The sequence below is a fragment of the Physella acuta genome, unplaced genomic scaffold (genome assembly GCF_028476545.2).
Source record: "Physella acuta isolate Inbredline_101_S28 unplaced genomic scaffold, ASM2847654v3 ptg000758l, whole genome shotgun sequence".
NCBI classification, from domain to species: Eukaryota; Metazoa; Mollusca; class Gastropoda; family Physidae; genus Physella; species Physella acuta.
Genome location: NW_026732276.1, coordinates 50,709 through 75,516, shown reverse-complemented (window position 1 = coordinate 75,516; position 24,808 = coordinate 50,709). Strand labels below are relative to the sequence as shown.

Sequence of the window (24,808 nt, the reverse complement as noted above, 5' to 3'; positions counted from 1 at the left end):
TCCCCGCGCGGGTTTCGACTTTCATGAACATTTCGAGACAGTGAAAAAGTAGAAGCGGTCGTCTGCTAGGTCTGTCAGTGTTCATTTCACACTCGCCGATCACGAGAGGGCGATCTTAATTTTCTGCTTGACTGGTTTCGGCGGAGATTGTAAGTAGAGCTACTTAAAGCATGACTGTACTTGAGATCCTTAGTTCATCTACTCAACACCCAGAAAGTACTAGGTTCTAATAGTACTTCAAGTGAGAATTAACGGAATTTCATTGAGTAAGTTATAGTTAATTTTTTAAATTAATTAATGTTTAGCCTAACTCTAGTCTACACAATAATTAATTTTTAGGATCCTTATATCAAACAACGTTAACGTATTGTGTTTATGAACCAACTCTAAAAATAAAACTTATTTAAACAAAACAATCACTTATCCGTCTAGCCCTAATTTGAAAAACAATTTATAAACTTGTTGCCGTTTTATCTAATAGCACTCTTATTAATTAGCCGTACCCTCTTCTAAATAGCCTGTTCCGCCAATAACTCAAGAGTTAGGTTTAGGGCTAGAATCAATATAATGTATTACTTATAACTAAGGGTAACTCTCTATTTCAGCTATACTAGCTAGACCTAGATCTAGATCTAGATCTATATTGTCTATAATACTGTATATACTAAACAACAGGGCTGAAGTATTAAATAATAATTCATTACTTTTTTTATTCATAAATCATGTTATCAGTCATTGGCCTACCTTTAGCATTACAATAACTGTATTTGGGAATTTTAATACTTTTGATTTTAGTTCACTAGAATAATCTAAATTTTGATGTTTTAAACACAGTTTGCTAACTGTATGATAACCAATCGCCCATAAATAATATATCTCTGCATCAAGAAATAAATCTTTTATAATTACGTAGAATTCATCAAGCCTCCCCTGAATTTCAACATTAAAATACTATTAAACATAAAACATTACTAGATCTAGAACTGTAACAAAAAGATAAGTGATTTAAATATTGAATATTTATTTAAAAATATGAGCAACTGTACATGCCCATCCCAACAATGTAATTTCAATAACACTATTATTACTGGTATAGTGTTAACTCAAATGTCGGCAATATCTGACTTATGACGACTTCAATACATTTCTATTCTTATATAGATACTTACACATTCAACTTGGGGTCGATTTTTAATATAAATTTAATTGTAACATTTGTAGTCCCATTTCCGTAATAGGCATTTTGAAAGTAGGGCGAGTAGCACTTACATTTCGATAATACGCATTCAACGTTGATGTATTTTTAAAATTAAGAATCTCAATAGTAATCTATAGGTCTATAGGCCTACTTATATGTAAGTGAAAATCCCAATCACCTTGGTGGAAATTTTGAAAATAGGGAAGAGTCGCAGAAACAATGTTATTATTTTGAAGACCCGGCGCCATTTTGTTCCCACGGCTGGTAAATACGTGTCACAACTGTCTGCACGCGCTGACCGGTATCGTGCGTCTCCGTGTTGTCATTGGTGACACCGCAGGTGCACGTCTGGGCGGGCTGAAATGACCAGACGGTTGGTTTTATTTATTGGCGTCACTGGGGACAGAGCGGGATGGTGGGTGGATAGTGGGAAGTTTTATTCAAGTTATTTTAGTTATCAAAATCCTAGCTTGAATATACTTTAACGGATTCAAAATAAACATTGTTTTGTTTCTTCGGTACACTTATACATTCAGTGTTTCTGTTTGGTACATTTATAAATTTATGATTTCTATTTGGCACGTATCTAAATTCGAGTTTTTTTATTTGGTACATTTACAAATTTGTATTTTTAATATTTTTATAAATTTAAGATTTTTATTTGATACATTTATAATTTAACATTTTTATTTAATATATTTATGAATTTAAGATTTTTTTATTTGGTACATTTATAAATTTAAGAATTCTATTTGATACATTTTTAGTTTCTATTTAATATATTTATAAATTTACTTTTGGTATATTTATAAATTTAGAGCTTAAGATTTCTACTTAAATTCCTTTTTACTATACATTTAAAGTTTTCTATTTGGTACATTTATAAATTTATAGTTAAGATTTCTATTTGGTACATTTATGAAATCTAACTTTTAAGATTTCTATTTATTTTAAGGACCGAGCACCTTATTTTTTTTTTCGTTACGGTATCGTTACCCTAACACTTGGTTTAGTCCATATCCTGCGTATATTGTGATTGTATTGCTGATATATATATATATATATATATATATATATATATATATATATATATATATATATATATATATATATATATGTATATATATATATATATATATATATATATATATATATATATATATATATATATATATATATATATATATATATATATATATATTGCTTTATGTAAAAAATATAATTTCGATAAACATTTTTAAAATTTTCAATATGATATACAGGCTCTAGTAGTGACAATCTCACCAGCAGACAATACAACAATTAGAAATAGAAGTATCATCAACTGACTCCACCTTTCCGTGACTCCACATTTCCCGTGACTCCACATTCAATGTGCACATCTCGAGTCTAGCTGACTCTGCACACCGACGCTGCTGGCACCCCGGCCCCGTGTGTGTTTAGTCGCAGTGCGAGTCTAAAAACTTCTTCTCCAGCCATGAGTCTGACGGTCGGAGGCTACCCCCAGAGCTACCCCCACCACCCGCAGCATCACCACTCGCACCACTACCACCACCCTCATCATCCGCTTCCGAACAACGGAGTCGGGACCGGCGCCGGGAGCATGCCGTCCCCGGCCGCCCCGCACGATTTCTACGCCTCCGCCTACCCCCACCAGATGCCCCGCTACCCGGACCACGCCGAGTCGGCCGCCGTCGTCACGACCGGGGGGTACTTCCCCAACTGGATGCTGACCCCACCGCCGGAGCTATCCACGGTGTCCGGGCATATACCGGACGGCTACCACAGCTTCGGGGCGCCGGGCGCCAACTCACCAGGCGGTACGCATTACCAGTCGTTCATTCAGTACGAGAACGGAGTTCCCGTACGATGCATCAAGCGTAGAGTGACCGCCAACAAAAAAGAGCGGAGACGGACTCTCAGCATCAACAACGCCTTCGCACAGCTCCGTGGGTGTATACCCAACGTACCCTCGGACACCAAACTCTCTAAGATCAAAACACTACGCCTCGCCACCAGCTACATATCCTACCTGATGGACATCCTCGCCAAAGACGACCCGGAACTTTCTAGAACGGGCTTCAAAGCGGAACTGACCAAGAAAGTGGCCGCCAACCCGGCGATCGTGGCGGCTGTCACGCACCCCAACGCCCCCGCGGTCAACGTGAACTGTCACAAAAGTGACGGAATCGTCACGCCGGCTGTGACGTGTGGCAGGAGTTTACACGATCGACAGGACGACAAAAGGAAGCGAGAATCGGTGAGTTCACGGCTATGTGATATTTTGTTGTTGTTTGTTTTGTCAATGTTTTCAAACTTTTACGTTGTTTATGTTTAACGTTAACGGTCCAGTTTCATATAACTATTGTTTGTAACTGCATAGCCTAATTGAAATCATTAAATAGTCTGTACCAATTCACCGCAGCATCATTTTCAACTAAACTACTTTGATTAAATAAACCGGGAGTGATCTCCCCTAAACTTTCTCGAATATTCTTATATAAAATAACAGGGGATGGGAACTCGGGCTATAGACATGATTTTTAATCCATTTTAAATACTTAAAGTTTTAAAAATAGAATAAAATCTCGTAGACAAATTAATTGCACACCAAGTGAACGCGAAATAAAAAAGCGCATAATAGTGCGCAATATTATTATTACTTTTAAAATTTACATTAGTTTTTTGAGAAATCGGAAGTAGCGTAAAGTACTACTTCCAGTCAACGGAAATGACTCAAAATTTAATAGAAGGTAGAGAATTAGATCTTTTACTTACGTATGAAATTTCATTTATCTATCTGAAATAGTACTCAAGTTATAGGCTTTTGAAAAATTCAAAGTAGGAAAAGTACCACTTCCGGTTATCGGAAATCGCTCAAAAGTTGATACGGATCTACGATTTTGATAAAATACTTATATATGAAATTTCATCAACCTAGCTGTAACGGTACTCAAGTTATCGTGTTTACACACGGACACACACACACACAGACACACACACAGACACACAGACATACGGACAAGATTGCAAAATTATGTTTTTCCGTATCAGTGAGATGCAAAACGTCGAGATTTGCAAAAATCTCGATTTTTTTTTTTTGCACGATTACAAGACTTTCTCTATACTTCGTATATACGAGAAAGTAAAAATCCATTAATTTAAGATAATGACCATTTTAAATAAAATCAATAGACCAAATCGACGCTGTTCGGACAAACCCAATAACTCTTTGAAACTGAATGTTCTGAATTATATCTATGTAAGATATATATAGCCCTTGTGATACTAGTCTATTGGGCCCGGGATAGTTTTACCTAGGAATCAAGCTTTATATTACTCATTATTGCTGACCTGTTCAATAGTCCTTCCCAAAACCAATATTTAATAGATTTTTTAAAGAATTTGATTTAATGAATACACTCGAAATTTTCAAAATTCCATCAGGAATTTAAATTTATATATATTTAGCAGCGATAGAAAAATTGATTTTTAAAGTTGGTTAATTTCCTAACCCAAATGACTAATAATACGCTTAATAATCCAACGTATTATAATACGATTTTCGTTGTAAAATTGAATATAAGATGAATAAAAAATTTCGGGAGTTTATTTTATGCAAAATTTTTTAATTCACCTAAAAAGATTATATAATCTAGTCACTAAATAGCATCAACTTTATTATACTAATATTGAAGGCTGTGGCCACCGCAGTTATTAAATGCGGAAGATTAGCAAGCACAAATTGTACACTCAATTAATGTTAACACAAAAAAATAATTGTTATTAATAATTAACTTTAATACAATAACTTAAATAATTCCAAATGGATTTTCATATTTGGATTATGTTAATTCAATGGCACACAACAATTGCATCTTTAAAAAAAAGATCCTAAATTTAAACACAAGAAGTCCTGATTTGTTTTGTTTAGATTATATATATATATATATATATATATATATATATATATATATATATATATATATATATATATATATATATATATATATATATAATTGCTATTTTTCCTGTCTTATTTCGCTATACAATTATTGACGGGACTAAAATTATGGCTACAAACTCACTAACATAATGAGAACATCTCTAAACGTATTTACTTACGAATAAAACAGAACATTGGACAAGGAGCATTACGATAGCTAAACGTGTGAACGAGACTATGATTGTATTACTGAGTTACCCAAGAGGTAAATTTATATTCAGTTGTATTCAATAAAATATTTTGAAACCTTATCAAACTATCTCTGCACAACCATATCAACCAGAGAGGTTGTATGCAGCTTTACAAGAACTTCATAAAACAAAAAGATTCCAGTTTGCATTTCAAGTCTTTGGGATTCATTTTGTATATTAATAGTGATTTTTATGTATGTAGACAAAATGTAACGTATATACGAAATATAAGTAGACTAAATTTATTAGTCCTCCTACTAAACTAATTTATTAGTCTACCTCTTCTAACCCTGATTTATGGCCCTACCTCAGCTACCCACACGCTAGCCCTCAGGGTCGCTCACAATTTCTCTGCACGCCACTCCACTCCACCACAAACTGGTGAGTGACAGTTGTGACGGTATAAAAATTCTGGAAATTCCTCCAGCTGTTAATATGGCGGCTACTGCCTGCCTCCTTCTGGGACTGGAGACGGCAGACGATAGCACACTACACACTACACACTACCCATCATCAGTGTTTTTCATAACCGCTCTTGGTAGTTTTATAAATAAGTTACAAGCATATTCATATAAGCAAAAAAAAAAATAAAATATATAGGCCTATATATATATACATATATACATATATACATATATACATATATATATATATATATATATATATATATATATATATATATATATATATATATATAGATGTGTTATCTATTAATTTTTGTATCTATTTATTATAGTAATCATGTATACAATACGTCTATTTGTTGATGCATTGCATTATTAGACAGATACTTAAAGTACAAGAAACATTAACTTATTATTTCTTATATTTATATCATAATATACTTCTTGCAAGTAATATGTTTATCGAACTGTTTGACGTGGGTAACTTTGAAGCATATTTTATACTTGTAATTAGCTGAGATCTGACATCTTAATTAGTAATGTATAATTTTTATGAATTGATAAACTATTTTCCAACATGAAATTAATTAGTTTGATTTAATTTACTTTTAATGATCAGCAATTGAAAATGTGCTAGTAAAAATATATCTTAAAATAAAACAACAAATTGAATGGTAAAATTGAATAATTAAAAAGATTATCAGAAGTTGAGTAAACGCAGGTTTTTTTTTCGCAAGTAGGCCTATCATCAATTAATACTGTTCCGATTTTCGTGTGTTTATTTTTTATAAGAGGCAATTCGTGTTTACCTAATTTTAATTTCCGAGACTTTGGTAGATCGACAGCTGTATTAAAGAAGTTCAATGTTCATGAATTTAACCACAGCTTTAACAATTCTGGTCTCGCTGAGATGAAGATCACAGAAAAGTTCCGTCTCCGAAATGATGAGTCGTACAATTTAATTAAAAAAAAAACGACTCTCTTATTATCATGTTCAATGTTCCCTCGAAGCCGCGCGGTTGCCCAGTACTTTTGAACCTGCCGCGTAGTTATTTTGTAAAATATTTACATATAATATCCTAATATAAGACTTTTTGAACACCGCACACAGAAAATACACACGTTGCACACTAGCTTTTTCCCCTTGAGGAGGGAACGTTGATCACTTCACTACATTTAATATAGCAGTAGTGTAGACACCCGGGGTAATTAAATTAAAATGGCCGGTGGCAATTAACTTAGTCACCTTTCATACATCAGTATTATTTATTTCCTAACGACCCGAATTATCTGAATAAATAAATAGTGACATAATCAACGTCTGAAATGTATATCTACATTAGTCTTTTATTATATGTTTATTTTATTGTTTTTGAACACCCGACAAAGCACAATTAAAAATAAGATTTGAAAATTGTAACAATAGTAATTCTTATTATTCTAACTATCAGATATTAAGCATTGTAACTGAACATACTTGGTCCATTATTAAAAACATTGGGTCATCTTTTGTAGATGCCGTAAAACAATAAAGCGAACACTGATCACAGTTTGATCTTAAGTTGGCATAGTATTTATTTTAAAAAAAATGACGTAATTTTTTCAAACGGTGTTTACTTTCTTATAATCTCCCAACAAAACAATCCTACCAAATACAATCAAACAGATGAGCCCTTCTCACACAGATGGTCACCTAACAATCGATTCTCTTTACCCAGCACGGCCGTGCTAGAGTTTAACAATTAGTGAATCTCTCCATTGTTCTCTAAAACACAACAGCACCGTTCTGAAATTAAAATCCCGTTATCATCAGAAAGAAAAAAAAATGGGAAGAAAAAACGGAGTAACTCTCCCAGACCACACATTGTGACCCAGCGGTAACTTGAGAAACAGGGGAGGTAAAGGTGACAAGAGTTATGTCTGGAACAATCTCTGGCCCCGTTTTCCTCCCTCGGTAGCCCTAGTAGAATCCCCCGTCCCAGGATTTAAAGATGCCAAACTTTTACTACCCATCCCCACGTCGTAAGTTGGACACGGCATGATTCCTTCACTCGGAGTTCCACGGGGATGGCATTCATGGCTCTGGCATCACAAAGCTATGCGGCGTCTTGACTAGGGGTGGGGGAAATAAGAGGGGTATTTAAAAAAAAACCCCGGATGGAATGATTTTGTCTTCAGAATCATGTGTGTATTTGTGTGTGAGAGTGGGTCTAAATAGCGAGTAGCAACAAATAATCCCTCTGTCAAGCAACATATTAGCTTTCGTATCTGTCTAACACTAAGATGCCCGTCTATCACCTAGATGTCCGTGTAGCACCAAGATGACCGTTTATCTTCAAAAATGTCAATCTAACAGTAAGATGCCCATTAAGCACCAAGTTTATCAGAATGTAAGATGCCCTTGTAGCACCAAGTTTGTCACTCTAGCACCAAGTTTGTCACTCTAGCACCAAGTTTGTCAGTCTAGCACTAAGTATATTCGAACGTAAGATGTCCATGTAGCACCAAGTTTTGCGTGAAGCACCGAGATGACCGTCTATCACCAATAAGCCAATGTAACACCAATATGTCAGTCTAGCACCAGTATGTCTGTGTAGCACCAAGTTTGCCAGTCTAGCACCAATTTTGTCCGAAAGCAAGATGTCCGTCTAGCACCCAGATCAAAATTGTTATCCGTATCCGTTACATTCCATTAGTTTTGCCCGCTATATTGACTTCGGTTGCACATTTCAAATTACAATTTAAGTTTGCTGAACGTCTGTTTCAATAAAAGAGAATGGGGGGGGGGGGGGTGTGGAGAGAAGAATCTAATAATAAAAATATGTTCCAGAACAAAAATATCCACATTTTATGGAATGCACTTCCGGTATATTCCTATTTTCAAAATAAAAATAATTTTATGTGATAAATTATACCTGTGATATCCCGGCTTTAAGAGATTTCACATTTCCGACGTCTAGGCGCAGGTAGACAAACTTTTGTCTCCGATCCTCTTCCGGTTTGTGTTTTTATTTATTTAAAAAACCCAGTGGTCTCGAGATTAAAAATTATACCGCTGAAATTTCACGACGTCAAAACAAACATCAATTTTAAAATGTTTGCAGTTGACGGTTGAAAAATCGTTTAAATATCTTCGTTAACGGCACAGTCGCAGACGTCTGAACCCCCCCTCCATTTTTTAAATTTATGACTAGACCTCTCCGACGTTCTATCATCGCTAAAATAGATCTATTTGCTAACGCGAACTATCTACCGGTCGTTAAAAAAAAATACGCTTGAAAATTACTGCGCGTCTCCGTCTGATTTCATTGGTGGACACCTAGCGAGTTCTCCACATGACGTCAGAGCTATCAGTCTACACGGGCTTGAGGGGAGGTAATCGCGGTTGATGGTTTCAGCTTTTCCCGTTCATTTCTCTCCTCTTTGTTCGGCACATCGGAAGTTGGCCCGGCGCATTCCTCGCTGCCGGATCGGCATCTCTTGGAGAGTATTTATTTTTATCTCCGGTAATCCAAACCCGCTAGTTAACGCCGATTAGCCCGCCGTAGGAAATGGCTACAATAGGTCGGGATTGACAACTAGCTTGGGCGTCGGGTTTTTTTTTTGGTGGCATTTTGGATGACCTGTGGCTAGGGCTAGTTTGAGGGCTACAGCTAGTCTAGTGGATACAGCTAGTCCAGTGGCTACAGCTAATGCAATGGCTACAGCTAATTCATGCCTACAGCTAATTAAAGGGCTACAGCTAATTCAATGGCTACAGCTAATTCAATGGCTACAGCTAATTCAATGCCTACAGCTAATTTAATGCCTACAGTTATTTCAATGCCTACAGTTATTTCAATGCCTAGGGTTAATTCAATGGCTACAGCTAATTCATGCCTACAGCTAATTAAAGGGCTACAGCTAATTCAATGGCTACAGCTAATTCAATGGCTACAGCTAATTCAATGGCTACAGCTAATTCAATGCCTACAGCTAATTTAATGCCTACAGTTATTTCAATGCCTAGGGTTAATTCAATGGCTACAGCTAATTCAATGCCTACAGCTAATTAAATGCCTACATCTAATTAGATGCCTACAGCTAATTCAATGCTTAAGGATAATTCAATGCCTGCAGCAGCTATTTAAGGGGCCACAGCTAGTCTGGTTTGTAAAGCTAGGATAGTTTACACAGCTAGTCTATTTTCTATAGCTAGGATGGTTTCTAAAGCTAGTAAAAGGGCCACAGCTAGTCTTGTTGCTACAGCTAGTTCTAGAGTTGTTTTTACAGCCAGCTGTGTTCAGTGTATTTGCTATATATAGTCTTGTGACAACACCTCGTTTAACTGCTACTGTGGTTGCTACGTTTGGCTGTGGTCAATGTTATAACTTATAGCTTCATAAGTTTAGCTTCTGCTACCTTGGTGGCTACACCTAGCCCAAAAAGCTCTGGTTTTACGAGGACCTAGCTCTAATAGGTTTGAGCTAGTGGCTAGATTTCAGCTTGGCGAATCTATAGATTAACTGCTTACATTACCAGAGATTCCAAACTAAGTTCAGCTCACCAAAGTCTTTCACGCTAAGCTTGATCTCCATCTCTACAATAGCCTTGATGAAGGAAGCGCTGTTGGTAAAGTCAGCAAGAGAATGCAGAGAGTGTCATTCCATCTCGTCTCATTGTACACTTCTACCAACCTATTCAACACCTACTTTATTGTTTCATTTATTGGTCTCTTTCGAGCTTCACAAGAGTCCAATTTTAATACAAAAAATAAATAAATCCGTAAAATTAATCAGTGATTATTCGGTTACAGAACAACTCTGCTTCATCTACCCTGAATATACATTGTCTCAGGAGTATTGATTCACGCTCTTAAATATACACATACAATTTGTTGTCAAAATGTTCATTATGTCGCTTCTTTTGACACACAGACGAATATGTGATTTACAATAAATAATTTAATATATCTGACACTTATATGGCGTGATCCCCCCCCCCCCCCCCCCAAATATAGTGCAGGAATTACACATGGACAACTACACAGACCGGAAGTGGTACCGACACATATCTTGTTCCCCGGCTCCACTCTCCCCTACATACATATCTTGTTCCCCGGCTCCACTCTCCCCTACATACCCCCCCCCCCCCCCCCCCCCCCCCCGACCCTCTACTCGCGCCGTCTGCTTGAAAATGAGCAGACGAACGGGTAAATTCAATTATGAAAAGTGGCCGGCCCAGCCCTCGATCAACTCCTGATTAATAAGTGGTGGGCAAAAACAGAGGCAGGCTAATGAAATTATGTGGCCGACAACAGGGAAGGCAAGCAGGGCCACTTTGAAATTATGCCAGCTTGTATTCCCTGAATTATCTGCCCCTCACGCAATTAGATCTTGTTATCAGAAAACATCAATTCGAGGGAGGGAGAGATAGAGAGAAAGAGAGAAAGATGAAAATTTGTATACGTTAAACGCGTAGCAATGTCATGTAGCCGCAATAGAAACCTAGAAATACCATGTAGCCACAATAGAAACGTAGCAATACTATGTAGCCACAATAGAAACGTAGCAATACCATGTAGCCACAATAGAATTGTAATAATACCATGTAGCCACAATGGAAATGTAACAATACAATGTAGCCACAATGGAAAAGTAGCAATACAATACAGCCATAATAGAAATGCAACAATACAATACAGCCACAATGGAAAAGTAGCAATACAATACAGCCATAATAAAAATGCAACAATACAATACAGCCACAATAGAAATGTAATAATACCATGTAACCACAATAGAAATGTAATAATACCATGTAGCCACAATAGAAACGTAACAATACCATGTAGCCACAATAGAAACGTAGAAATACCATGTAGCCACAATAGAAATGTAACAATACAATGTAGCCACAATGGAAAAGTAGCAATACAATACAGCCATAATAAAAATGCAACAATACAATACAGCCACAATGGAAAAGTAGCAATACAATACAGCCATAATAAAAATGCAACAATACAATACAGCCACAATAGAAATGTAATAATACCATGTAACCACAATAGAAATGTAATAATACCATGTAACCACAATAGAAATGTAATAATACCATGTAGCCACAATAGAAACGTAACAATACCATGTAGCCACAATAGAAACGTAGAAATACCATGTAGCCACAATAGAAATGTAACAATACAATGTAGCCACAATGGAAAAGTAGCAATACAATACAGCCATAATAAAAATGCAACAATACAATACAGCCACAATGGAAAAGTAGCAATACAATACAGCCATAATAAAAATGCAACAATACAATACAGCCACAATAGAAATGTAATAATACCATGTAACCACAATAGAAATGTAATAATACCATGTAACCACAATAGAAATGTAATAATACCATGTAGCCACAATAGAAACGTAACAATACCATGTAGCCACAATAGAAACGTAGAAATACCATGTAGCCACAATAGAAATGTAACAATACAATGTAGCCACAATGGAAAAGTAGCAATACAATACAGCCATAATAAAAATGCAACAATACAATACAGCCACAATGGAACAGTAACAAAATACAGCCATAATAGAAACTAGCAATGCTTTGCAGTCACAATAAAAACGATAAAAAAATGTAGTGTTTTACTTACTACAATCGCAGTGTTATTTAGTTACAAAGGAAAAGTTTTTAAAAAAAATTGTGAATTAATAAAGACCATAAATCGTTAAAATACATATTGAGGTTCGAACTGTTGTGTATAATTGAAAACAAATAAAGTTTCCCTCTCTGTTGTTTTGACAAACCTTTAAAACTAAACGTGATTTATTTGTTTATATTAAACTTCTAAAAATGTAGACAATTGATTGTTCATAGCCCCCAATTGTTTATTATTTTTTGTAATGATAGGCTGCCAAATAAATTCACCCCTCAACATCAAAACAGTTTTTATATGGCTGTAATTCGCACCGATGGATGACCTTAAAGCTTCTTGGGGAGTGATGGGTAGTTATAAGAATAGTTAAAGCATGTATTTTCAAATTTACTGTAATATTTTTTTTTTGATTTCGTCGGGGGGGGGGGGGGGGGGAGTGGTTTAGTAGTGCACCCCCACCCCCTTACACGAGAAGTCCTTGAAACGAACACTGTATAAACAAGGCAACCAGGAAACATCCATAATCCTAGAGTCACGGCGTTAGTCACCATAGCGATGCAACATGGCTGCCTTTGTGTAACCCTAATACAAGGGTCGGCAGCCATTTTTATTTTTTAAATAAACAATTATTTGACACAATAATTCCTCTTTAACATTCTAGAGAACAGCACTAGCAATATTAACTTTTTGATAATGTATAGCATAAAAATAAATACGATTGTTGTAACAAGATATGGGCAAAAATATATGTTTTATAAACTACTCAATGACTAGAATATGTGCTCGCTTAGAGAGCTGCATCTAAATAAATGATGATTATTAATCATCCTATCATTCATCAAATCTCATACAATAATTCATATAATCATTCATAGAATCAGTGATACAATCATTGAATCATTTATACAATCATCAATGCAACCATTCTGATAAGTCGAAATTTTGCGAAACTATATTCAAAATTATTCACAGTTTTACTATATATCACCAATAGTTTCCCATAACGCGTAATAATTACACCATAACCAATCACTAACGTTTGCTCTAATATATGCACGAGCGTCTATTATACAAAGACCGTCCTTAAATTGAGTTTTAGAACATTAAATTCATTGATTAAAATTTTGATTGTATAAACCGTTATTGCTATCCTCTAGTATCAGATATCATCTCAAGAAAAACATCGACGATACGGGGAAGAAAACATCCCCTCAAATTTTACCCGATCGCCATTTTTTTGTTATTGTTTACGCGGGAAACCCGAGCCGGTTGACTTCCCCGCTTCCCGTCGTCCTTAGCGACTTCAAATTTAATTACGATTGGCTAGGACGCCGCTGGCCCGCCCACATTGACGTCACTGCGCATGTCTTCCATCTGCGCGATCGATCCCTTGTCGTAAAAAGTTGGGTGGCGTTAGTGGTAATTACCGTAAACGTTTCGATGTGCAGCTATTGTTTCCTTGGACGTCCGCGGCGTGTGGCACAACATGGGGGTGAAATATATGCTCACTGTGTGTCAAGTAATTAGCAAGTAGCCAGCCGCTCGAGTCGCTCCTTGTCAATCTTTTTTTGTCAAGTATCCCGTGCCACTTCTAAATTTAGACGGGGCTGAAATGTAAATGAGGTCAGATGGTGCATGATGGGCTACGTGAAAAAAAAAAAAAGAAAACTGAGGTTAGAATTTTTGGGGTAGGTCTATGCGTGTAAGGGTCATACCAGTCTCCTGTTTAAACTGTTTGTTTACTGTTAGGATAACCAAATATGACGGCGTGGCCTAGCGGTAGAGAGCTAGACTGTTATCCCGAAAGTCATAAGTGCGATTCCGGGTTCAAATCAGTAGAATGGCCCTGTGTCCACCCAGCTCTGACGGGTACTAAGACTTAACTCCCGTCAGGGAAACAAAGCCGACTGGGCTGTCCATAACATTTGAGACGCCACCCCCCCCCCCCCTTTTTTTTTCGTCGTCACACATAGTCACCCAAATTCGTATCCTCAGAAAGTGATGTCATTAATGGATGACCCTTAGGCGAAGAAGTTGAAAACAGGTTTATGTGATCATATTTTATCGGTATTCATTGTGGACATAAATAGGCATGTCTAATAGTGCGGAATAGTTTGATGACACAGTCTACTACAGTGGCGTAGGCAGGGGGGGTTAGGGGGGGTCATAACCCCCCCCATAGACCCCTCGGTATATATAAAAAGTATGAGGGGGGGGTGCAAATCGAAAGTTTGAGGGGGGGGGGGGGGTGCAAATCGAAAGTTTGAGGGGGGGGTGCAAATCGAAAGTTTGAGGGGGGGGGGGTGCAAATCGAAAGTTTGTCCCCGGGTAAAAATTGGAACCCCCCCCCCCCCCCCCCCCCCCCCCCCCCTTGAGACGATCCTGGCTACGCCACTGGTCTACTAACTTGGACAAAATTTTAATTAATGCATACAAATTATTTAGGCATACAATTAAGTCAATTTTAATGTCATGTTGCATTGTCTTCAAGTCCCGCGTACCAACTATGAACCGAATCATTTAGAAGTGCCCGAATTTTTGCTTGGGCGTTTCGATCTAGACTGACGACAGACAGAGACAGTGAGTTAAATAAAAAATTGTAAAAACTAAAATATAAAAAAAAGCACCAATCAGTTCGATAATCATAACATCTATGTAAAACCCCTGTCACAACTCATGACTTATTTTGTAAAAGTACGCACCCAAACACAGCATATGTAAAGTCAATCTTTAAACATGGAATAGATATTTAAGCTAGAGATAACAGGAATGTGAAGTAAATGGAAGACCCCTTTCCCCTGTATTTGCCTGTATGTACCGGATAAGAGACGCACCACTAAACCGCGGCACACCTGCGCGATGCTCTGACCGTGTTGGCGGGGATTTCTCCAACGTGATGACAGCCACCATCCCGACTTTCCGTGACGTATTTATAAATCTCGGGGCCCCCGTGTGTATACAAAACTGGCCCCAACTTCCGGGGTAATCATTTTCCCACGTTTTTGAAGCCATTTTGGTGTGAATGCGTTCGGGTTTGATTTGGGCATTCAATCGAATAAAAACTAGTTATCAATATCTAGATAGATAAACGAGGCAATGTATATCTCAAAACCACCACTGCTATTGGGGATATTTTAGACTGGTTGGGATTCAGAAATGACGTTCTTAATTTTATCATCTTTCTAAGGGGGTCATCCATAAATGACGTCACGCTTTTTTGACGATTTTTACCGCCCCCACTCCCCTCCATCACACTTCGTCACAAAAAGCCAGACCCCCCCCCTAAAATGACGTCACACCTCAACCTACAACCCCCCTCAAAATTGCAGTTGAATTTTTTTAAAACATTGATATTTTTCCAAAATCTTGTCTAAACTATTACAATTTATTAAAACAGTTATCTAAAACGCGAAATAACGTCTAAAATTCGTTTTCTAACATTGCTTTTTTATAATGCAAAATGTGACGTCGCAACATCTGACCCCCCCCCCCCCCTCCCCCTTATCACACATCGTCACAAAATTACGGACCCCGCCTCCCCCCTACGAGTGTGACGTCATTTATGGATGACCCCTAAGCCTTTCTTTAGTTTGGAGCGGCATTCAACTCTATGTTTGGTGATTTATTTGTCTCTTTCGTCAGTAAAAAAATAATTTAACAAGACCTTTAAAAATTAGTAAAATTTAATATTTAAATAATTTAATTACTAAATTTAGTAAATGCAGAGAACTTGAAAATGTTTTGAAATAAAGTTAAGAAGAAAAACAAAACAAGTAGCCTGCCCTCAATGACAGGTAATAATATTATCCAAACTGTAGTCTGTTTAAAGGTATAAACACATACATCAAGCAATATATTTTTTTACCAACAGGTGCTCGCGTGCCTATAGCTATTCATTTGAAGGTATTGTGAACTTTTATACTTTAAACGCATTTCGTTGGTTTTCAATATCTACGTAATCAGCGATTTAATATAGTTCAGTAAATTACAAACTCGATCTTTAAAGTATCTTTTAGTAAAATCAATCAAATACTTTTTTCGTTTTGGTATTTGGTACAATATGTTTTAAATTAAATGTGAGATGTAGCTTCATGATCACAATATAGAGGACACTTCTAGAGGCCAACGTCTTGTATTACTAAAAGCCAACATCTTGAATCACTATAGGCTAACATCTTTTATGTCCAACATCTTGTATTACTAGATGCCAACATCTTGTATTACTAGATGCCAACATCTTGTATTACTAAAGGCCAACATCTTGTATTACTAAAGGCCAACATCTTGTATTACTAGAGGCCAACATCTTGTATTACCAGAGGCCAACATCTTGTATTACTGGAGGCCAGCATCTTGTATTACTAAAGGCCAACATCTTGTATTACTACAGGCCAACATCTTGTATGGCCAACATCTTGTATTACTAGAAGCTAACATCTTGTATTAATAAAGGCCAACATCTTGTATTACTAAAGGCCAACATCTTGTATTACTGGAGGCCAGCTTCTTGTATTACTAAAGGCCAACATCTTGTATTACTACAAGGCCAACATCTTGTATGGCCAACATCTTGTATTACTAGAAGCTAACATCTTGTATTAATAAAGGCCAACATCTTGTACTACTAGAAGCCAACCTTGGTAATGCCAACATCTTGTACTACCAGAGGCCACCAAAAACACATCTTTGGCCTCCATCATTCCCCTAGACGTTCTCCACAAAAACTCCAACATAAAATATGTAATGGAGCAAACAATCTATCATCATTGGCGTCCGCGAGTTATCTGGGGTTCCGACGCTGTCGGAAATTCGATCCCTCCTCCTATGATACCCTGACATGATCGCCACAGGGGGGCTCTGCTCCACCTAGAGCTTTTGGACATTTCCGCCCTTTAAAAAATGGATACACGAAACGGATATGAAATGCATGTAATGGATTTTGATAAAACTCGTCCCGCCCATGGGGGGCATGACGTGTTTCTATTTTGCTGTTTTTTTTTTATTGGCGTCATCGAAAACCCCACCCTATTTATATGAAATGTGTACTTTTCGGAAATCGTTGTCCAATAATAGGTACATAAACAGACATTTTTTTTCATGAAAATTTTTGTAAGATGTTTGTCCATGCGTGCTAAAGTTTTACCTGAACTACATAGTAAGAAAGTATTTTTTTTTCATTATGATCTCATGGCCATATTGGAAACATTAAAATATGGGAGTAATTCTGTGTAGATTTATTAGGATCTTATTGATTAGCCAAACCTTACCTCTGACAATCTAAGCAAATCTAAGCAAAAAATTTCAAGATTTTTACTCTTGAATTTTGAGAAATATACTGTTAAAGTACACATCTAAGCAAAAATTGTAAGATTTTTAATCTTGAATTATGAGAAATATACTGTTAAAGTAACACACATATTTTCTTCCGGATCAAAACAAAACAACTTCAAAGGATGCCATTTATTAAAGCTGTCCTAACCTCCGCAACAAAGGGTGACCACTAGATAACTCACAGCCCCACTCTGCGTCATTACGACAAAATTAACGTCTTCGCTCAGACTCTGTCCAAAAACTGCAACGAGCCTAAATATAATTTTAATAAATGGCCTAGCGTAGCGCCCCATCTACTGCGAGCGGAGATAACTCTTTTTCAGAGATCCTCCGGCGTTATCGGACTTTCTCCAGGAGCTATCAGGAGGAGATAATCGCCCCATCCACCCACTTGTAAACATGAAACTGTATTCCCGTTAAGATAAGAGCTAAGCCCCCTCCCCCCTCCCTTGGATTCCATCGGAAACTTGGTGAAAGATACTCTCTCATCCCAAAAAGCAAGGATGGACATCCCCCCCATAAATACTGAGTCGAATTGCTTGCCCTTAATTTATAGCTTTTTTTTTTGGGGTATTTTCCGATTCGTGTATAGACAAACAAACGCTTCGCTTTACGTCGTAAAATGTGGTAACGGAAGTACGCTGTTGCGTAAAATTACCCAGAACATTTTTTCAATTTAGTTATTTAAACTTCATTTTACTCTTACCTCCCCCCCCCCTACCCCCATCATGTATACTATTTTATTCTTTGTACCAAACGATCCTAGTTATTAAAACAGAGTCTTAATTATCTCCCCTATCCTCTATTTAATCTAGTACCGAAACCTGTTTAACCTAGTTTTACAATTACACTGTTAAAATTCTTTTCCCACAGTCCACCAGAAGTTAACGGTACATACTACCAATCCCCCCTTCCCCGCCGGGTTAACGACCCTGGGTCATATGGGTTTAGATTAGGATTAGGTAAACTCATTATAGTCACGCCATGAGACGATACTAAGTACTTCCTGTTGCGTGGGTCCGTGTGTTACATGCTTAGGTTGGTTGTCTAGATTGAAACCTTCAGTGTGTCGTATAGCTGTCTATGGTCTAGTGCAGTGGGTTCGATCGAGCCCCAGGGGGTTCGGTGAGTTAGTCTCGGGGTTCGGCGGAGGTCAAGACACATCCGACTTATATGATTCACAATAGGATTTTGTCAGTACGGACAATATAAGGGTTCGGTGAATGTGTATTTAAAACTGATCGGGTTCGGTACCTCGATAAAGATTTAGAAGCACTGGTGTAACATCATTACATGAGAGGTTCAATCGCATTGTTTTAATACGATTACATGTCAGTTTCAACCGAATTATTTAACCCAATACAATTGGACGACAATAATTTGACTTTATACAATCACACCCGACAGCTTAAGTGGATTACTAGAGGCCAACATATTGTATTACTAAAAGCCATGGACGTCTAATACATTCACTCACAAATACCAGAATACATATTCGAACACACAAGTCACATCGATTCATACACAACACACACTCGCCACACACCAATCTTACACATAATATACACTCACAATTAGTTACCATAAACACTTACACATAATACGTAATCATAAATGTAAGCCACAACATGAAATATACTGATGCTCACACAAGGGATGAAATGTTACACACGAAATACACAAATTATAACAAACACATGAAATACACCCACACAACCAGCCATAGACACACACATTAAATACACTCACAGAAACACCAACCATTAACAAACACGAAATATACCCACACACGCCAACCATAAACACACACACGAAATACAACCACACACTAGCAGATTATAACACACAGACGAAATACACAAACACACCAACTATAAACACCCATACGGGGTGTACCCCCCCCCCCCCCCACACCCCAGCCATAAACTGGCCCCACGCTTGGAGCCAGAGCCGAGCAACACGGGCCAGGGCCATAAACCTGGCTCATCGCCCAGCTGCTTAAAACTATTGTCTGATGTCTCATTTAATGGTTAAATGCCCCCCCCCCCCTCCCATTAGCACCTGTAAATCCAAACACCTTCTAAGCTTCACCAATAATCATAGCCTCTAATCTCAACGCCTTATCCAAAACAATTAAATGCCCCCCCCCCTCCATAATCAATGTCTCACACTTTCCACAACCTGCATCTGCACAAACCCACCCCTCTGTCAATCCACACCTCCTACCAATCCACCCCACCTCTCAATCCAACCCCCCCCCCCTTCCATTTCATCTACCAACAAAACTACGAGACCTCCCCTAAATAATTTTTTTGGTCCAAGTGCACCAAATGCCGGCCAGACGAATGATTCTTATGGCCGACCAATTCATTCTATCCTGACGTTTAATCGACATGCACCTATCGGCTGACCATCTGGATGCCCGTTATACTTTTTTGTCTACGGCATTGCCGTGCGGACTGCACTGCTTTCATTCGCCATAAAGTATACTTTTTATACTTTACTCAATTATAATTGACAGTATACTTTGTTTTTAACCCAACACCAGATTTTAAAGTAAAGTTTTAGCACTCGAGAAATAAAAACATTTTAGCACACTTTTTAAAACTATTTGTTAATAGTGAAAAATATTTTGTTTTTAACTTAACCGTGCCAGTAAAGTACTTGCTTTTTTTAAATATGAGGACAATCCTTATAATGAGCATTTGTTTCCAATATATTTTGGTAGTATGCTTTTATATTTTAATTTAATTTAATCTATACCTTTTTTAAATTTATACCGTATTTAATTAATATGTATATTAGTTTAATCAAACAGTATGATAGTATGCTCTTAAAATTGAATTATTTTACTTCAACCATATTCACATTTTACGGTCACCAGTTTTGGCAACTAATTACCCCAACTTACGGCCCCCGCCAACCCTCAATTTGCGGTCCCAGACGATTCTCAACTTTTGGCCACCGACAACCCCCAAATTACGGCCACAAACTACCCCAAACTTTCTGCCACTTACGACTCCCAAACTTACGGTCCACGGGCCGCAAGTGGTTGTTACAATAGCTGAACACATCTCCCTTCATATAGTATCAGAACCATCTCCAAAAATATCTGTTGGAAGGCCCAAGACATTTCAAAACTTTCAAGCGGCTCAGAAAATGATTTTTATCAAAAAGTAACTTATAGAGCAGTGCTTAGTAAAAAAAAAAAAGTTTAGTTTATGTAGGAAAGTATAACCTTAGATTTAGTATAGTTTATAGCAGGGTTTAAACCAAATCATTAAGTGCAGTTTGCGTGCATCCAGTGGCGTTTAGCGACAATACGTGTGCAATGCACATGTACATCAAAGAACAAAGGGGAGAAGATAACTCCACCACCACATCGACAGATCAAGGGAGGCTATTATTTCAGGGGAAAAAAAAGACAAAATGATGGAAAATACCCCCCCCCCCCCTCCCCACGCCATACCCCCACTTAAACTTAAATATTATCATCTTTTAAAATACTTCATTTCCCGACAATGAAGAAAACTATAAAAGAAAAAAAAACAACTAAGAATGAGGGGGAGTGAATAGGTGGGGGGTGGGGGCGAATTCGCGAGATTATCTATGTTTCCCAGGGTGAGAAGTTATCTTCTCCTGCCGCCCACCGTGTAGGGGGCGCATTAACGCCATGTTGATAGCCAATCAAATGCGCTTGGCACTCGAAAATGGCGTTTCGCAAATTTGTAGCCTTCGGTTGCCATTCGCCCTGACGAAGATTGAAAAAAGCGCACCAAAGTGCACGAGATGGTTGTAAAATTATTTTTTTCCCCCTCTATAAACCCGGGTCGACCCGAGTTCGCCGTGCAAATTGTCTTCGCCGGCTGACATAAAATGATGGAGGCACCATTTCTAATTGTATCGTAAACCCGGGTCAATTGGCGGGACTTAGGGTCGGGCTACACGGGGGTTGCCTCTCCTGCGGACGCGAGTTGCTTCCCCTTTAGTCAGCATGTGGGTAACTGAACTTTTTTTTAAAAATGATGTTTTTAATTAAAGTTTCGTTTGGTTTTAATATAATTACTTTCTTTCTTTTTTAAGTTTATGTTTTTGTTTAGCTTGTGAAATAATAAAAAGAAAAAGAAATTTAAAACGAAATTTAAACATGCGTTTTCTAAGCGTTACGAATGAACATTAGAGAAAGAAAAAGGTTGTGTCTAGTTAGCGGGCGGGTAATTGGAATGTACTTACAGTATCAGGGGTCATCGTAGACATGGGGGTCCACTGAATGTTGTACTCGTAAGGGAAGTAATCAGCAGCAGTTTGGGTTAAGGGAAGCAACAACACAATTAAAAAAAAAAACAATTTTTTTCTGTTTACAAAACAAATATACTTTTTAATACGTATTATAAAAAAAAGTGCACCATATGCGAAGTGTGTTGGTGGGTGTAGGTTTGGGGGGGGGGAGGGGGGAGATTTCAAGCTTCCTTAGCCATGTGGACGACGTAGAATGGCTCGAGAATCTCAGAATTAAAATTATTACAGGCATGCCCACTTTTCCTCAGATTGAATGCTGCAAACGAATCAAACACGTCCATGCTTGGATGTTATTCATTTAATTGCGCTTTCTGCATTCAGAAACACTCACGTAATCAGTTAACAGTACCAGTTGTTATTCCTTAAAAAGTGTATTCAATATTTTTTTTTTTGGGGTATAGTGGTTTCACAGTGAGCTATGATACATTATGAATAAGCGAGAGTTCTGATCTAGATCTAATGGGGGGGGGGGGGGGGGGGATACACCGCAATGGTAAATTTACCACTGATTCAACTAGCTTTATATAAAAAAAAGAAACAGAACTGCATGTAGTTTGTGTTTAATGTGTTGTTTAACGTGAAACCTGTTTACATGTGCGGGTTTAATGCGCCGCAGGTTTCAGAGGAGAGGGTGCATTTGAATCGGCCATAAATTTCTGTCCAACATCTGTCATTCTTTCATCACGTGAACTTCCTTTAGGGAAACTTTTACGTCTCGGATTTACATTTTTTATTTATTGTTCAGGTTTGTGATCCGTCTTTCAAAAACCTAGAGCTTCAAGATCAATCCGCCATAGGGTCTGGTTAGATCAGTAGATTTGAAGTGCTCAGTTTATGGTTTGCATGTTTTGACTGAAAAGATGTGCTGCTACTTTCTTTTTTAAAATAATTCATTTACCAGGTGTTATTAGCCGAGTTTAGTAAAATTTACATGTTTGTTTAATAAATATATATTGAAAAATAAAACTTTTATGAAGATAATTTATTGATTAGTAAGCATAAATAAAGTTGATGTAAATAATTAATAAAAATGTAAAAATACAAAAAAATATTTGGGAAAAATTACGTGTTTTGTTTACTTGTTTATTTAACCTTAGTAAGAAAGATGCACATTCAGATGTACCAAGTATTTAAACCAAACCAACGTCGATACCAACCCTAATTCGTCACTTGCCAAAATTATTGATAGTCTAAACTAAAACCCGAGTAGAATCAAACCCTAGTATAATCCACCTTCTCGAAACCTCTACATTTCTCAACCCACAACCACAACCTTAATCTAAATACTAGCCATTATATATATATATATATATATATATATATATATATATATATATATATATATATATATATATATATATATATATCGTATAAGAAGTGTAAGCATTAATCTTACTGTTCTAGTGTTTCTATTAGCTAAAGCCATGTTTTGTCTGTTCCACAGGACGGTGAGAGCGAGGCAAGCAGCCAGGGTTCGAGTCCATGTCCGGAGAAGAAACCCAAGGGCAGAACAGGCTGGCCCCAACATGTCTGGGCCGCGGAGTTGAAATAACAGTTGATGTGATCATCAACGTACATCTACCGGACTAATCATAGCTCTGACTAGGCGAATAACTAAAGCCGGAAAATGAACAAATTTAAAAAAAAAGTTAGTGCCGGCAAACAGTCACAGCCGGAAAACACACAGTTAAATCCGGATAGCGATAAATATATTTTTAAAAAATCCGGCATTCATACACTTCGTGCCGGCAAAGGTAATCACCGATCCCATGCTGAACTATGTACTACAGCTACGGAAATGTACGATCTACAAACAGCACAGCCGGTTTAAATAAACAAACTTGACGAATGGATAACAAGTGCAGTGCCGGAAATTTCTACCGGCAATAAAAACAAAACAATATAATTCACATCTGTGAAGTTTCTGAGCTTATGGTACATTAACAGTATTACCTTTCATCCACTACAATGCTGGTCAAAATGAATTCCTCCGCCGGACATCAAGTATCCGGCCGGAAAACAAAGACCTGTATTGGAAACTACACCAAAGTAACTTGTTTCACCATTTGGCCCACAACTGGTGGACCAGCCCACAAGTGGAGGACCGGCCCGCAGGCCTAATGCCAGTCCATGTGACTGTATCGCTACCGTGTACTTTGTTGGCCTTGAGACTACACCATTAATCTACCCGCACCATCATCCACACACCAAAAACAATTTGCACCATCATTTTCCACACCTTTATCTACCCCATATACCAGTCCACACCATCATCCACACCTACCCACAACACAAACTCACACTGTCACCCGCACACCAAAATCAACGTGCACCGCCACTTTTTCACACTATTTTTCTAGACACAACACTAACCCACACCATCATACACACATCAAAATTAACGTGCACCATTTCCCCACACCTACCCACAACACACTCACACTTTCATATACACAACCACAATCTATGTGCAACATCACCTCACACCATTTTTCTACCCACAACACTAACCCACACTATCATCCACACAACCACAATCAACGTGCACCATTATTTTTTCACACCATTATCTACCCAATCTACCAGTCCACACCATCATCCACACACCAAAATCAATGTGCACCATCATTTTACCACACCCACCCACAACACAAACTCACAAAGTCATCCACACAACCATAACCTATTTGCACCGTCACCTTCTCACACCATTTTTCGACACCCAAC

General features: G+C 37.6%; 1 protein-coding gene across 1 annotated transcript; it reads left to right on the top strand.

Moving 5' to 3' along the window:
- Nucleotides 1–2,644: 2,644 nt before the first annotated feature.
- Nucleotides 2,645–23,671, top strand: LOC131950375 (heart- and neural crest derivatives-expressed protein 2-like). Its single transcript, XM_059312478.1, has 2 exons — nt 2,645–3,458; nt 23,526–23,671. The coding sequence occupies exons 1-2, from the start codon at nt 2,676–2,678 to the stop codon at nt 23,631–23,633; spliced, it is 891 nt and encodes a 296-aa protein (XP_059168461.1). The 5' UTR covers nt 2,645–2,675; the 3' UTR covers nt 23,634–23,671.
- Nucleotides 23,672–24,808: the final 1,137 nt, after the last annotated feature.

Excerpts from the sequence above, each read along its gene's own strand:
- LOC131950375 (XM_059312478.1), top strand. The coding sequence starts at position 2,676 with ATGAGTCTGACGGTCGGAGGCTACCCCCAGAGCTACCCCCACCACCCG. Across the intron at positions 3,459-23,525 it reads ACAAAAGGAAGCGAGAATCG|GACGGTGAGAGCGAGGCAAG; the intron begins GTGAGTTCACGG and ends TCTGTTCCACAG.